A 17,577-nucleotide genomic window follows, 5' to 3' on the forward strand; every position below is an offset into this window, starting at 1 on the left:
AGTGCATTTTCAATCAACGATTCCGCTGTATGCGCATGGACATTGTCGACGTGTTTTACGCGCAAGTAGCTGAAATACCGTGTAAATAAGAAAATAAAAACCAAGAAAAAAATTATACGACACTTAAATAAATGAGAGTTATGAGAGCGCTGCTCCAATAAACTTTAGCATAAAACTCGATAATTCACTGCCGACACAAATCTGTGTTCCAGCTGAACTTACAACCGCTCAAGATACAAGCGAATTCTTCACAGAGCCCATATTATAATACCATAACATGTTTCCATAATAACAAAAAATTCGGGCTCACTGTCTTATTAGAACATTAACTGCACTGTACACACAAAATTTGTTTAAAACTAATCATGATATTCGTTTTATTTCTGATTTTCAATACATACCTATTAGACGGCCAAAAAATTTCACAAGAGAAGGCAAAAAGGCACAAAAGAAGGCCAAAAAATTTCACAAAGTTAATATTTTATTGTGAACAAAATACATATTCAATCTCAAAAAATCATTTTGTAAGATAGCCGAGTTTGTGAAGACGTTTGAGTAATTTGAAGACTTAAATCATAATTAAAATCAACAAACTAAAACTTAATAAAATCTAGACAAAAAAATATCATTTACAAAAAAGGTTTACAGAATAAATGTGATCATCTTGCCTGTTCAGAAAGAAATAATATTTTGCAACAAAAACCTCATTTTTATGTCAATGTGACGAAATAAGTTAAATCAAAAACGAAATCAGTTATATTTATTTTATTCTGTCTTTTGTTTTCAAATGTCTGCAGGTATCGCACAAACAACAAATTGTGTTTTGAATCTATTGAAGACACTTTTTTTATATTAACTGATCTACACAGAGCACACAGTACCTAATGTGTGTACTCGCATTTACAGTCATGATTCCTTTTCGATTTAAACTTTAGAAATGAATCTATTAAATACAGGGTGTTTACGGTTTTGGAGTTGAAAATTGACCTAGTAATAGAAGAGTACAGAAATACTGTAACCGAGAAAAAAAAACTCACACAATTGTTATTATTAAGAATGTTATTTAACTCCAAAATATTGGTACACGGTTTGAGGGTCACTGGAATTATTTCCTTGGTCAGATAAACTTGTATTGTTGCAACAAATAAAATAATCGTCTCCATGACAATAAAAGAAAAAAGTCACTTCATAGTTTTGACACAGTCATCTTTGTTTTGCTTTTGCTTTAGGTTTTATCAAAATTTAAAGATCTTCTGTTTAATCTTCTCCAGCGATATGTTTGATTCGTTTTTCTTAATTTTTTTCCAAATTTATGAATATGGATTGCAAAAAATATTAAAATAATAAATTGGTTGTCGTGATTATGATTTACGGTGAAACACAAGGTAATGATACTAACGGCTATTATTGCAGCCGAAGCAGCAGTTCTCAAACAAATAATATAAAATAAATTATTTGCTTTTACAACGTGAATTTTTGTTTTAGATAGCGTATTAGTTTTCTTCTACCGTGAATACCATCTCATTTAACTTTCAACCTCAAGACCATAAACACCCTGTATAGACCTAAAAATCGTTTAATTATAATTTCAAATCCGTTTAATTTTGGTAATTTTACACCAAAACATAATTGTGTAAAGATTGCGGTGTAAATAAAAACTGAAAAATTAAAATTTCTCTGTGTAGTCACATAAAATTGAGTTTTAAATATTCAGGGATAGTGAAGTAAATAGAAAAGCCTTTTCATCAATGTTTTAAAAGTTATAAGCCGCCTAATGTAATTATTAAAATAAAAAATCATTGTATTTTTTAATCTAATAAAGTAAAGCAAACCAAAAATAAATTTTACAGAAAAAAAATAGCTATTGAAACAAAAATTTTTGAAAAATAAACTAGGTATTAACATTGATCTAGAAATAATTGACGTGTTTCACAGTAAAAGTGAAGCATATTGGTTTATTTACTAAATATCTAAATGTTATTTTTTGCATGCTGTTTATTGCTTCTATTAGGTTTTAGAGAAGAAAAAATACACATACATATGCTATTTACGTTTTAAACCCCAATAATCATTAAATTTGTTTTCACATATTTTTCTCAATAAAATGTATGACAGTCTGTTTTAAACAAATACATACAGTCCGGTCCTGAGCTAGTGACCATCTGCATCAAGGCAAAATTAAAAAAATTAAACTAACGGCGATAAAAGTTTGCCACTTTATAATCTACACCGGTTCTACACCCGATCAAAGATAAGTAGTTAGTTTACCGACATTGCGCTACTCTTTAAAAAATCAAATATAATTAAACGTGCGTCAATCGATTGAACTACGCAAATTAGAAAGCATCGCTAAAACAATTTTGTTAATAAATCACATGTGAGTAATTGCGTACCGTAATAAAACCTGGCGTTTATTTTAATTAGAAAATATTATTAAAAACACGTAAACCAATTTCGCGCTGATACGTCATCGCCCATCCGAAATTCTTTGATGTTTTCATGTAGAACCAATAAATTAGACTTAAATCAGCGCATATTTGGGTAATGAATCAGCGCGAGGGAAATATAGGGCACGCCACTGGTGTTGAATGCGTTTTCCTGACATCCTCTAAACATTTGCTGGTATAAAAGACGTATGGACGCTACGTCGACGTTGTTAAAGACCAAACTCATCCCATCAAGGGTGATTAAAGCGTTGGTATTACTTGTGTTTACAAGAGGATGCAATTTTACGAGCAGTTAACTGTCATAGGTCGGCCCCCGTTATTGGGGTTACAAACTTGTAGGTCTCGTCTAGGAGATGAACTACGATATTGTTTCGGTTTATTACCGATTATCGTCGTTTGAATTTTAATGGATAGATAAAGAAGCGGTTAACTCTAAACATGTCCAATTTTTGCCCATCAAACAGTTTTACGATTTGTTTAGGAAAGCAATATACGGGGCTATAGTATTGGCTCACATGCAACCTAAATATTTTGCCACAAAATAAATCTCGGCATTCTCAATAGATTTGTATTAATTATAAATATACAAAGAATAGGAAACGGTAATAAAGTGGCCAGAGCTTTGTGAAATTTCATTTGCACACGCCACTGTAATGAAGGCGGGATTAATGTTATCATTACGGGTGTAATTAAAATAAAAGATTGGTCAAGACTGTGACTAGGAAATCATTAAAAATATTTGTATCACAAAGAATAATAAAAAAGATAGCTATATAAAACCATTAGAAATATCACTTATTTGCAAACCTACAAACGATAAAGCGGTTTGATGTGATTTGATGTCATTATTTAGTTCGTATGCAGACAAACGTAAGTAATTGAAAAAATAAAAAAAATTTAATTCATAATCAAAATTTTTACTGATTAATAAGATTAAAACATTTTTTATTGACAGATCTCTATACTTACCAAAGATCTGTTATGTTTTAAAACTTCTTTCCTTCGTTTCCTATTTGGAAAAAATAATTGGATTAATTAAGTAAATAATCAGTTTTATGTTTTTTTAATGATATTGCAAATGTTTGTACCTAATTATACCTTCATAAAACATATTTTATCAGAAACATAGTGTGTAGCCATAAAATTGAAATACACACATTAGCACCTACATAATAAAATACTTCATTATTTTTTGTTTATACAGGGTATTTTTCAAAATTTTACGAGGTCTGCGCCTGCAAGATGTATTATTGATTATACATATTCCGATACGAACTCGATTACAAATTTTGAAAAATTGAAAAATCTTCTCTAGTTTGTTCACCCTTTCAAAAATTACATTTTTAGTTAGTGATTCAGATAGATAAACTAGAATCACATTCATGTCGTCTCTTTATAGAACAAATGATAATTGTTTCTGAAAAACTGACTATTAATGAAACAGTGATTAATTTGACAATTACTGTCATAGGTTTCCAAAAATTAAATAATTAAATGTGTCTTTTTTGTAACTAGTGTTTTGTGATTTTTGTATATTTGGGTGCGTATATTAGGCGCAAGCCTCGTAAAGTTGTGTAAAACACCCTGAATAGTTCAGGATTTCATTCATACAATTTATTAATTACCTTCCTTCATGAAAGCTTAAAAATATATGTATAGTGTAAAAACAATGTTGCCACTGAAATTTTATAACAAAATTTTATTGCAAAATTTTTGTAAAAATAACACTGATTTAAAAAGCAATTTAAACAAGATTTAAAGTTTTTGCACCATCCTCGGAACAGTTAACAGTAATTAAAGAAACCTCCTCAAAAAGGTGGAAATCATTGTCTAAATAAAAAATATAAAATTTCTGAATGAAAAACGTTAAATACCTACCTCATTTTTCTGCTTGTGTTCTGTACGAATAGACATCTCCCGTTGGAAGATCCAGCAAATTTGATTCTTCTGCTCTTCATGCTCGTCGCTCAATTAAAAAAAAAGAACAATACAATTTTAACAACAATAAAAAAAATCTTACTTACTTTAAAACTAGTGCTAAGCTGTAAGTTGCTGATTATTTCAGATGTAATAAATATTAAAAAAAGTTAGAGATCCACTGTTGATCAGAGTAACAAAATACTTACATTTCAGTTATATTTAATTTTAATATAAAATATCATGTACCTAGGTAATAAAAGAATCTGAATCATATTCATAATCTGAATTATATTTCATACTATGTGGTCCCGGTAGATATTAATTTAAATTTTAGGTTTTTAAGTTTAGGGGTCACTTTATAGAAGCGTCATTAAGTTAATTGCAAACGTCACATTAATTGATCATATGACGACATTGAATCAATCAGTTACTCAGATTCACGGGATAATGAATGGGTTGTAGGTAATAAAGCGATCAGTAAATAATTCAATTTTGATCAGTATAAAATGATAATGATCAGTATTTAATTAATTTTTGCACAGTAAAAATAATAAATGCTAAGTAAAGCACGCACAGTATTTTATTGTAATTTGTTCAGTAATAAAATCCAATTTGCACAGTAAAAATAATAAACGCTCAGTAACTTTAATAAAATTAAAAAAAAGCATAAAATTTCAAAAATTTTCAGTCTTGGTTCCAGTTTTGCTCGAAAACATTTTGTTTGTAAATGTGTGAATATTAAATTAATTAGTTTTACTCGACATTCATTTTTCCTTTACTGTGCATTTATTATTTTTACTGTTCATATATTATTTTTACTGTACATGGTGCTGCATTTTGGATGTGCGAATCTCCGAAACTAATAGGTTTAGCCAACAACGAGTGATACATTAATTTTTTGAGAAAATAATATTGTTAAAAACCGCATCCTGCAATCGTCTTTTGTTTTCGACTTACAGACAAAAGTTGACATTTTAGCGAAATCTAAAAAAAATCATATCTTTGTTATTATAGAAGATACAGATTTGAAACAAAGACATTATAGAGGTAGAATTTAATAATGTTGTTAATAATTTTTTTCAGTTATTTGTTTACCAGTAATAAGATAAACTTGTATTTTTTTAAATGGAAATCACAGGTGGCTATGACATTTTTAAAAAGATTATTTTTTTCTGATCTTAAAAATATATATGAATATATGTTTTAAATGTTTTTGTCAATTTCCAAATAATTTTTTTTTTGTAAGTATTGTAAGTCGAAAACAAAAGACGATAGCAGGATGCGGTTTTCACCAATATTATTTTCTCAAAAAATGAGCCCCAGAATGTATCACTCGTTTTTGGCTAAACCTCCAGTTTCGGAGATTCCCTATTCGGACATCCAAAATGCAGCACCCTGTACATTTACTATTTCTACTGATTAAAAATACTTGTCGTTTAAATAATATACTGTGCATTTTATTTGTTCCCTTAATTAATTGATTCTTTTTATTCGCTTTCTATAAACCGACCCTAGGTCATAATAAAAAATTTCAGTAATCCTTAATTGACATTAATAATAATAAACTTTTTAAGACGTCAAAACTAATTTAAAATACGTAAATATTGCAATTAAGGTCCATCATTCTTGACATTTAACTATACCTACTTAACTATACTTAAATCAAAATAATCAAGAAAAGACAACATTTTCCAAGTTCAATTGATTATTATCAACATGATAAAATACTCTTATTTTCGGATCTATACTCTATACTCATTATCAACCTTATGACAATAATTATCTTCTTTTTAAAGATGGGACCACAAAACAATAATAAGCAAGCTATAATATTTAAAAAAAACATAGGTATACAGGGTGTTAAAAAAAGAGGTAATGGAATGAACCATAATAAATATTGATTTGCAATCTGTACAAACAAAAGAAGCTTCTAGCAAAAACAAAAAACAAAGTTAGAAAGATGTTTAAAGTGCAATCCTTCCATTTTTACGCAGGTCGTGCCTTGGTTTGAAGGATATTTGAACTTTTTCTATTCGCTCGGATTTGTTGGCATTGTTGATTAATAATACGTAGCTGCAGCTCCTTGAGGCTATTTACAGGAGTACCATAAACTAATGTTTTTCAAATTTCCCCCCCAAAAAAATTTTGGGCTTGCAGGCTTTGACAACAACAGTCAAATACTTAATTTTTATTTCACAAAACCTCAGCCAACTATTATAAGAAAATGCAAGTTTTTGCAAAATAAAAAATGGAAGTAAAAAAAGGAAGTAAAAAAATAATCACATTCCATTATCTCCGAAACCGTTACTTTGCGGACTCATATGTTTATTAAGATTTTTTTTGTTTACATTGATTCATACTATTACCTTCTTAAATATTTTACACTCTTTTTTTGACACCCTGTATAAGTAAATAACTTCATTTTTGAAATAAACTGGTTTTTATATGTTGCAGGGTCACAAAGCCATAAATATTTCAATAGAAAATCTATAACTAACAATATTAACCACCTACCTAGAAAAAAGTAGCAAAAGCCAGTAATTTAAAGGTATTAAATTCTGATGAGGCAACCTTCAACCTTAAAAAGCCAGCCACTGTACAAAGCAAATCGCCATAAAAACGCCCCATCATCGGCGGCGCCTCTGCCTGCAACATCTCCACCAGATGCGAGACACCGCCTAAGAACATTAACAAAATCAGAAACCAATGAGATAAACTGCGGCCATCGCTCCTCCCAACATCTTAGCACCGCAAGTCAACGCGTGGACCGGCCTATTACTGCACCATTAGTCGCCAATTAGTGCCTATTACCTAAACACCAGCATGGAGCGGAGCCCATCAATTAGCACCTTTTAATCCAGCACCCGAACATGGATATGTCCAGGACCAAATCCGAAAAGGATCCACTCAAGTTCGGGATCGACAGACTCCTCGCCAGTGAACCCTACAAGGATAATAAAAGTGTTGTGGCTAAACCTTTAGCGACTGTTCCAGTGCCTTGTTCTGACTGTGTTACGTCGCTGTTTAGGTGTTGTCGGTTGAGTCCTTCGACGCAGGACAATATCGGGGAGTTTTTTGGACAGCATCATGGGTTGAGTGTGACACCCACGTCGAGTATTTATACAGTGCAACCCATCAGACCTTTTGCGACAAGGCCAGGTAATGCAGATGAGGACTCACAAATAAAATCTTGCATTGTTACAAATTACAAAATGATTTCAGCGTTATACAACGAAATTGTTTTTAAATTAAAGAAATAAATCCAGATCAAACGTTTAATTTTAAATAAGATAAATATACATGTCAAAAATGCATAAGGAGAGCAACAAGAATGCGGTATCTTCATTTATTACAGTTTGAAGTTATTAATACATTGGAAAACAATCAGTTAGTTTTCAATGAAATCAATCGAGTATACATTCGTTAACATATCAATTAGTCTTTTAAAATTTCTTAGAAATATCATTATCTTCAGGATGTCGGTACATTGTACTTCAACTAGTAAGTGTGATTAATTATAGTAAATAACAATGTAATTTTTCATGCTTCATTTATAGTAAAATATAAACGAGTTCTTGTTTTTAACTCAAGAAAGATTTGGTTCAGAGTTTGCAATTGACAATACTGTTGGCATAATACAGAACTGTGCGTAATATAACAAAAATTTCTCAAATTTGATACAATTTGTGTTGCATTATAAGCACAAAATTCCATAATCATTTAACCTGTTTTAAAGCATTCCTATCTAGAGATCTGATCAGATATCAATTAATTATTTTTTTTAACCATCTGAGAGTAAAAATTAATTGATGATAAAAAGTTATGAATTGAAACCAATACCCAATCACAGATCAAGAAAAAATTAAAAAAAATCAAAGTAAACTTTTTTGTACTATCAAGTAAATAGCGATAGAAAGCAATGAATTTTCTAAAATTTAGTTAGTTATTTTATTGATCTTTATCGATTCAGTTGGAAATCATTGATAATGTTTTGCTCCTTATTTTAACCTGTGCTTTAAAAATGACACAAAAATATAAAATAGTACAAAAGAAAAAAACATAAATCGCGTTTGTTGTTGTGTAGCAAATTATTTTCTTCTATATACCATTCAAAAATCTTCTTAAAATTATACATATTTCAGTAGTACCTATAGTAAAGCAAAAAGTAGTTACATTATGATATTGGTTAGAAACACGATAATATTTTTTCTAATCAGAATACATATAAATAATTTAAATTTTTGCGTTTTCGACTTTTTGCAACTAAAAGTAAGCAAGAAAATAGTTTACTACTGCCTAGTGTCAAGACAAGATGTTAGTTTTAATTTATTCAGTTCATAACAAGCTGCAACATTAATTTTATAATTATTAACAATTATTTATTACATGCACAATAATTAATCCCATAGAATGACATCCAATTAGAAATAATTAATATCCACATTTTACTGACCACTGATTCATTATGTTGAAGCCTTGCTTCCTTAATCCCAGTTTTATTAATTAAATTATCTGATGTAAAATTACTCTTTTCCTCAAATTATGTATAACCTTACCAAAATCAAACTAAAAGGCCGACCCTGAATATTATACTTATCCTAAAATAGCTAATTTTATTATTTCCAGTATCCTTATTTTGAAGTGAAAATCTAAACTATATTTTTTCATTAATTAATGAGAGCAAATTTTTAATGTTTCACTTTTGTCGGCAGACAGAACAAAGTGGTTTTGCACTTTATCAGGGTTATCGCTCCTGAAATTCGTAGAAATTTTATTAAGCTTCTGTTACAATTAGTTCAAAAACCTACAATTTGTAAATAATGATATGGCAGCTAATCGGCGAGATTTTTTATTTTCAAATAACATACAGTCTAGAAGAAGTATTTAACAATCCAGCGGTCAAAGTTTAATTGTTGCAAATAATTAAATAATTAATAACCATAAATTTTATCTTGTTTTCCAAAATAAAGTTACATACTAAATTTGAAAGTATAGCCTTACATATTTTAAAGTTCAGATAAAGTAGAAAAGTTTACATTTTGATCCGATTCGCTGATTTACTTTTACTATCTACTAACAACGTATGTTAACACTAGGAATAATCAATGTACGATAGAAAAATTAAATAAACGTTTTTAGGGAAAACATCCGTCTCATTTGTAAGTTTTTATGTTTCCTGAATCTTGCCAAATAGTTTTGTTATGTATAACGCGGTTGCAACACCAGAAAAAATTGATAATAAACCAGAAATCATCAATAAAACACAAAACCACGTATGGCTATCATATTTCACAGGTGGATTTATTTTATGGCAGCTGAAACCTGAAATATAAACTATCCACCATCAGATCACGTTTTATAATTTTTCAGAGAAGTTGCTTGTTTGTATAACTAGAAACGCATGATAATTATTGCCCATAAAAGAGATTATAGATAGGTGGATCCTAAATTAAGAAATATAACCAGCATTTCAAATACATATGTTGAAAGTACCCCGCTGATACCGAAATCGTTGGTAGCCAGATAAAATTAGAGATTGCGGCTAAAGAAATAAAAGCACTAATTTGGTTTGAATGTCCCGTTATGGAACTTTACGATTTTTGATTACAGATGAGACAGGTCTTTAACTCTTTAGCCATATTTATCAAAGAATTTTTATTAGCGATTTATGGGATCATTAGACATAAAACACTACTTATATAAAAATAAACTTATATAAACTTATATAAAATTCATCATGTATAATAATAATTCGATAACAGATCTTTAAAACAACTAACTCGATAAATCAGAAATACACTTTTTTTACTGTTATGTGTTAACAGATGTGTTTTTTATTCTATGACGGAAATATTTTTATAATTTTGTTTTCACAATGACTAATTTTGCTTTCTCAGTTCTCACTGAAGTTAATGAAGTAATGTCAAGGCAGAAATAAATTTGAGGAAAAAGAAATTGAAAGTACTCAATTATGCTTGAATGTTCGTTATTCGGATGTGCTAATGTAGAGCAAAATCGTCAGTTAATTTTAAAAAGTATATGATATGAAAAAATAATTGTTCATTAAGCTTAAAGTACCTAACAAGAAAATTAATTACTTGTTTATTTATGAAGGTCGTAATGTCGCAGTAAAAATTTTAAAATATATTTTGATGCCTTTGGAAACGAAATAAACCTTGCCAATTGTTTAAAACAAGATAAATTTTAGTTGAGTTCTCATAAATCTTAGAATTAGAAAAGGCAGAAACATTATCCTTAAAAATCCCCAGATACTCACAAACTTACAAAACGTACTAATACATATAGGTAGTACATATAGGTCCATAATAGGTATGCATACCTTGCGTATAGAATTAATAATTGTCTTTAAATTATTTATCTTTCTGAAAAAAATAATTACTGAAAGAGAGTAGGTACTATAAAAATGTCAAAACTAAAATTTAATTGTTTCTAAATTGTGCAAAATTTATTAATGTTTTAAATTACAACCCACTGACATTTTTCTTACAACGATCATGATTTAAGAATATAACTACATACATAAATACGTATAGAATCTATGTAAAAAAATCAGAATGAACAAAAAAATATTTCCAAAAAATTCATTCTTGAAAAACGACCACGCATTTTATACATGCAGGATAAGTATAAAGTATAGACCCAAGCGTTTTTTTTAATTATTTGCCTTCAGAAAATAATAATTGATACAAATTAAAATTATATAAAAAATGTGATCGAATTTGAGAACGAAATTTTGTTTTGTTTTTCTAAAGTAGTTAGTTGTAAATCCTTAGATCATAACCTTCATAGTGAGTTGCCATTTAAAAAAATATAAAAAATTGTAAAACTCAAAAACAAAAGAAAATTTTTTTCAAAATTTTCTTCATAAAACATCACTTTTTTTATAGCACTTTATTATTCATCAATTCGTTTTTCCAAAAAATCAATAGTTTAAGCAAAAAACGTTTGGTTCCATACTTTTTATTCACCTGGAATAATACTAAGGGCTGCTTTACAGAAGATTTAGGTAATTGCATTCAAACTTTACTTTGCGATTAATTTCACGTTTGGCAACGCAAAATTAGTAACAATTTTACTGAAATTAGTTTGACTTAATTAATTTTTAATTCGCTTTCTGTAAATCGGCCCTTAATCATTTACCAACTTTTTTTTTAAGTAAATAGCCAAAAAAAAGTGCTTGGTTCCAAATACTTTCTGCTCACGCTGTACATATGTAAACAGATAAGGAATTATAATTGATAGTCTAGCGTAGGATATCACCAATGTCTTAAAAGGTAACTATTATAATTCTGACATCATCGAACTGTTAAAAACACGATAAAATTAATTAACCAAATCATTTACTCTTTCATTTTATTAGTCAATATCAGAAAAAATGTCGTTGATTAATGAGGGTGATATATTAACGACAAACAGTGGCGGTGATAGAATAGTCACTTTGTTATACAATTCTTCTTAACATTATTATAAAACATAAAATAATTCTCATTTGATTTTTAAAGTATCGAAAAGTGGGATTCCACAACTATGCAAAGCTTCACGATTTATGAATGCAGTAGATTGCAAACGGCTTCACTCCAATATATACTGTTTAATGTGTGAGGTTATACGAAGCCAACTTCTGGTAATCATAATCCCAGCATGTATCGAGCATCAGAACATCCACTTTATATGAAAAAGCCATTAGAAGGTTCCCTCCTGCCGTTTCCTGCTAATAATTTAGTCACTTAACTTGTTTTAAGTCATTTGTCACGATTATAAAGACTAGTTTTCAAATTGATCATTGCTCCATTATTGATATTATAATTTCTCCATTAAAGTCTTGTTTGGATAACAGCCCGGACCAATTAGCCGACTTTTATCGCTGTACCATCATTGCATAACTCACACAGATTTTAACGAGTGGTAACTTCATTTTTCCGGATTAGAAGTATATGTCGTCGCTTCAATATTACGCTAATTTACGGCCTGTTGACTCCAAAATGGTTTTGAATGGTTTTACGACCGGTTCATAGTTGTAATTAATCGAATTTTGTTATTTACGATGCGTTTTAGTGGTGTAATAATGTCATAAAACATCATGCGGGCGCACAATAGAAATATAAAAAATACGGTTCTGTCATAAAAATCAAATCAGTGAGGAACGGCAATAAAGTCGAAAACAGACTATAATGGTTTGTAAATATACATCCTTAAAACCGTTGATGAGTACCAAATTTTGTGCTCGAATATAAACAACGTTCGGTGTATAGTATTATCATAAACACTTTCAGATGCTTCAGTTTACAGTTGTTAGGTTTAAGTATTCCTAGTTTGTATATACACGGCCCCTTAAGTGTTTAGAGGATGCTAATAGACACGCATCTATATCCAGAGAACATTTGCTTTGATTTGTTGTGCCTGGAAATAAACCAGTTAACTTTAACGATTATATCGCGGTGTTTCCAATAAAACAAAACTTAAATAAATATACTTACCAGGTTATATAGTATTTAGATTAAACCCGACCATTTATCACCCAACATTGTTTATTTGGCATCCGAATTCGGTTTTATTACAACATTTTATCGCGTAAATACGACCAAAAATACCAGAATTTTGCAACGACAATCACTTCGAAGACAGGATGCCATCTCCTAAACAAAATCGGGTAATAAACACCCGGCTCTAGTCTGGGATACATCACACGCGACCTATAAGAATATACAAACATGCCACCGACTTATGCGCTTCCTAAATCTAATAGATTTATCGTTTCTAAGAAAAAATGTTTCAGCTGTACGCATCCCGGTTCCACCGCCGCCCCCAGCCACGTCGCCAACCTTGAACATCAACCAGAATAACAATAAGAGAAAGAGGTCCTGGTCGAGGGCTGTTTTTAGTAATTTGCAAAGAAAAGGATTGGAAAGGCGGTTTCAGTTGCAGAAGTATATCACAAAGCCAGACAGGAGACAACTTGCGGCTACTTTGGGTCTGACAGATGCACAAGTGAAAGTCTGGTTTCAGAATAGGAGGATGAAATGGAGACATTCTAAAGAAGCTGGAAAAGGAGGTGAAAATAGTGCAGATTCGACCCAGGACCAAGATGTGCAAATAGATGTCGATACGATCACTGAAAATGACTGATTCTTCGAACAATCTAGTACATAAATGTTTTATTATTGATCTTTGAAGTTTTATTAATCTACCAAGTAAAAAAGACGTTAAGACGATAATCCCGAAATAAAAACACTATGATCAATCGTTTTTGAGACATTATTGGATAATAAATGTAGAAATAGGGCTATATGCATTTTATCCAAATATTAAGATACGGTAAAAAAATTGTTTCTTATCAAAAACTGATACAAACCGTTTTGAGCTAGGATACATACCTAGCTTTCGAGATATGGTTTTATGAAAAAATAAAAATGGCTCTGTTACCGGAACCCTAACTCGGAGCGATTCGGGTTTACGCCATTAAATAGATATTTCAAAGCAAATTCTGACGTTTCTTTACTTTGTGTCCTAAGTCCTTTGGTTTTTTAAGAAAAACGCATTTAAAGATTCACAATCTCGATAATTTTTACTTTTTGAACGGCGATTACAGCGAAACTTAGAGCAGAAAGTCTAACACCATCCTAACTAAAAAGTCTATGAATTGACGCCAAAGCGCAGTCAATATACCTATCACACAAAAAAAATTCAATCTTTAAACGTCGATTACGGCGAAACTAGAGGAGAGGGAACAAAATGCTTGGTAAACTCGTAATCAGCGGGTCAAAATCTATCGGATAAGATAGGTTTAAATAGAATCTGAGACATGTTCAAAAACACAACACATTTTTGCTTTTTTTTAGTTTATAAATTGCGACAAAACTGTACCTCAATAATATAATATTTTGACGAAGATATATGTAAAATGTTCCGGGGAATCGATTGGCGTTAAGAAAGCTGCAAAATTCGTAATAGTTTTGAAGTTATAGTCGAATTTATACAGGGTGTTTCACATAACTTTACGAGACTTGCGCCGAATGTACGCACCCAAATATACAAAAGTCACAGAACACTGGATACAAAAAATACACATTTAATTATTTAATTTTTGGAAACCCATGACAGTAGTTGTCAAACTAATCACTGTTTCATTAATAGTCATAAACTGCAGTTTTTCAGAAACAATTATCATTTGTTCTATCAAGAGACGGCATGAATATGATTGTAGTTTATCTATCTTAATCACTAACTAACTCAAAACCTTAATTCTTATAAAAAAACTAGTACGTATCTACTAAATGTAAAATTAACCGGAGAATACGCCTGTACAAACCGTTTTTACCTAGGGCTCCTAGTTTTTGAGATATGACTGTTTTTTTTATAAAAAAAAAAAAAACTAAAAATGGTTCTGTACCAGGAACTATAACCCGAAGGGACTTCGAGTTTGCGCCATTAATAGATAATTTAAAGCAAATTTTGAAGTTTCTTTGGTTTTTGTCCTAAGTCTTATAGTTTCGTAGAAAAACGCATTTAATGTTTCACGATTTTAAAAATTTTTACTTTTTGGACGATTATGGCCAAATTATTACCTAGATTTACCTAGATCAACACCATCGTATTTAGCGTAAAAAATATCTATCGATTGACGAAAGCTAAGTCAATACTTCCAAACAAAATTTCGCCGATTTCGGCGAAACTGGAGGAGATAGGGCAAAATGCTTGGTAAATAAAATCTATCGGATAAGACAGGTTTAAATCGAATTTGAGACACTAGTTTTTGGGAGATTTAACAGAAAAATGTTATTTGTAACACGGCTTCGCCTTGACCGGAAACAACAACGGTTCGTCCGCAAAACTGTATTTTAGGTATTTGTAACAAAAATAACTAGTTTAGTCGAAAAAATCTTGATGTGAGCAATTTTTCCGACCATAGAAAAGTTTACAGTGTACAGAATTACTGTTCGAAACGGAGGTCCACGATGAGGATAACCAATATTTATATTCATGGCATGTCTGGTTGCCTAACAAGTGGCTCACGAAAGCGTTAAAATACTTCTAACATTGCTTCTAACAAATTCTGAAAATTAACAGTATCAAAAACAGCATCTCAACCAAAAGTTTGCAAAATAATTTATAACTATTTTTAGAGTTTTAGAGTTATCTTTATTACATTAAAAATAAATTTCATTTCCATATAGGTACTCTGGCAGTGAACAGTCAAGTTATTATAACAAATTATCAATAAAAATGTTACAGGAAAAGATAAGATAATACGGGCAAATCCTGCTGCCACAATTCATACATATTTAGTAATTTTAGCAAAATGATATAAATAATTTAAAAAATATACTTTCCGTTTGACAAATGCAAAACAACAACACATCAAAAATGAAGAATACAATATCACAAGTTGCCATTGAAGTAAGATCATTTTTTTTAAATAATAATCATAAATAATCATGCTTTTTTAGCTCACTATACACATCATATATGCGGTTTGCGCCTATGAGAAAAATATTACTTGGGTTGTAATCGGTGGTGCTGTCATTACTATCATAATAGCGTGTTTCTTGATGGCCACAACATATTATACCTGTTGTAGAAATTTGGAATTTACTACCAAAGCATCGTCAGAAGAAATTACAGGTCTTAATCAAACGTATATAAATTACAGCAATGTAGATACCGACAATCTTTCAAAGAATCGAATGTCTCAGTTCAGTATGGACACTGAACACGAATTTAGCTATTATGACCCCATTGTGAATAATAATCGCCCGGCGTCTGAAGTAGCCACTATGAAGATACTTTAAACACCATAATATCATTTTTTTTTTTCAAGTAGAGAACATTATAACTATCTTTTTATACTATAAACAAATGAGTTGGTGTGAAATACTACCAATAAATTTCCTGTAAATATTTACACAAGTGGAAATGTTTCAGAACTAAATATCACATTTTCCCTATTAGTCGTGACGAAAATGCACTTCCGTCACTACTTATCATTCTGTGATTCATGTATAATTTGATAAGTTCAGTGTAAATGTAATTTTGAAAGTGCGAGACGTTATTCAGTGTTTAATATGGATCTAGTTGAAAGTTTTAAATCCCACCCTAGTGTAATCATAATAATAATTGGATTTGTGACTACTGTTGCCTCAGCAATTTACGTTTGTATTAACCGAAAAGAATACAAAGATAAAACCCGAACCTACGAATTCAACGAAGAGGGGCAAAGACTGTCAGTGATAAGTGATTATAGCACTAATGGAGAGTATACTTTTTTTCGAGGGTCACCTACGAGCAGTCGCACGTCTTTCCACTAATTATCTGGGATTTATCTGGAGGCACATACGATAAGAATTTAAAAATATAAGTACCTTATCATTGTAATAAAGTGTATCAATATGTGGTTGTTAGTTTTATTGTTCTTTATTTCATTCCTGGTAACTTTTGTATCGATTTTGCTACTGACTTTTTGCATTTTCGCTTACTTTATAAAAGATAAACTGAAACGGCGAAATAGTGACGAAACAACAAAGGACGTGTTTGAGGCTAAAGTGAGGGAACTGATAAGCCCGTCTGAGTCAGATGATGAGGTTTGTTTGAAAAATACTAGAATTCGTCTTTAAAGTAATTGTATTTCTAGACTTCTGAGACAAAAAGTTACAATTGAAACAAGTTTTCCTCGACCTGCACTATTATAATCAGGCCCAGTTCGCAGTGCATTTACTTATTTTGGTCTGTAGAAAGGATGCCATGTATGTGTTAATATTTTCATCCAAGTATGTTATTGAGGTACAGTTAGGAGCGCGTATTTGTGTTCCGTTATGTCACAGAAACTTCAAATTGCGCACACGAGATGTAAATGTCGATATTACGAAAGTCGAAAAAAATTGAATCGAATCAGGGAAAACAAGAACGTTTTACTAGAAATCGCCATTATTCGTGTGTAGGAAGCATTTAGCATTGTTAAACCTTAATTGAGCGAGTACAGTTAATCACTTCAAAGCCCTCTAAACGTTCAAATCTCGCCAGAAGACAGATGGTAGATTCAACGCTACGAAAAAATTGGTATAACCGTGACATATTTGTTTGTAACATGACCGGAAATGTGAAAAATTCACTTAAATGGAGGTTAAAAGTCGCCAAGATCAAATGTCGTTTATAAGGAGAAAGCAAAGAATGCAAAGGCCCAGAAGAATGAGAA

The 17,577-nt window shown here is 30.6% G+C and overlaps 2 protein-coding genes across 2 annotated transcripts; both read left to right on the plus strand.

Moving 5' to 3' along the window:
• Positions 1 to 6,844: 6,844 nt before the first annotated feature.
• LOC123005643 (H2.0-like homeobox protein) lies at positions 6,845 to 13,676 on the plus strand. The gene is made up of 2 exons (XM_044399481.1): positions 6,845 to 7,526; positions 13,165 to 13,676. The coding sequence occupies exons 1-2, from the start codon at positions 7,238 to 7,240 to the stop codon at positions 13,512 to 13,514; spliced, it is 639 nt and encodes a 212-aa protein (XP_044255416.1). The 5' UTR covers positions 6,845 to 7,237; the 3' UTR covers positions 13,515 to 13,676.
• Positions 13,677 to 15,475: 1,799 nt separating this feature from the next.
• On the plus strand, positions 15,476 to 16,779 carry LOC123005645. Its single transcript, XM_044399483.1, has 2 exons — positions 15,476 to 15,785; positions 15,836 to 16,779. Exons 1-2 carry the CDS (start codon positions 15,729 to 15,731, stop codon positions 16,175 to 16,177), a joined length of 399 nt encoding a protein of 132 aa, XP_044255418.1. The 5' UTR covers positions 15,476 to 15,728; the 3' UTR covers positions 16,178 to 16,779.
• Positions 16,780 to 17,577: the final 798 nt, after the last annotated feature.

This window comes from Tribolium madens, unplaced genomic scaffold (genome assembly GCF_015345945.1).
Source record: "Tribolium madens isolate multiple individuals breed KSU strain unplaced genomic scaffold, Tmad_KSU_1.1 Scaffold_20;HRSCAF=117;Tcas5.2_LG4, whole genome shotgun sequence".
Taxonomy (NCBI): domain Eukaryota; kingdom Metazoa; phylum Arthropoda; class Insecta; order Coleoptera; family Tenebrionidae; genus Tribolium; species Tribolium madens.

Excerpts from the sequence above, each read along its gene's own strand:
- LOC123005645 (XM_044399483.1), top strand. The coding sequence starts at position 15,729 with ATGCAAAACAACAACACATCAAAAATGAAGAATACAATATCACAAGTT. Across the intron at positions 15,786-15,835 it reads TATCACAAGTTGCCATTGAA|CTCACTATACACATCATATA; the intron begins GTAAGATCATTT and ends ATGCTTTTTTAG.
- LOC123005643 (XM_044399481.1), top strand. The coding sequence starts at position 7,238 with ATGGATATGTCCAGGACCAAATCCGAAAAGGATCCACTCAAGTTCGGG. Across the intron at positions 7,527-13,164 it reads ACCTTTTGCGACAAGGCCAG|CTGTACGCATCCCGGTTCCA; the intron begins GTAATGCAGATG and ends AAAATGTTTCAG.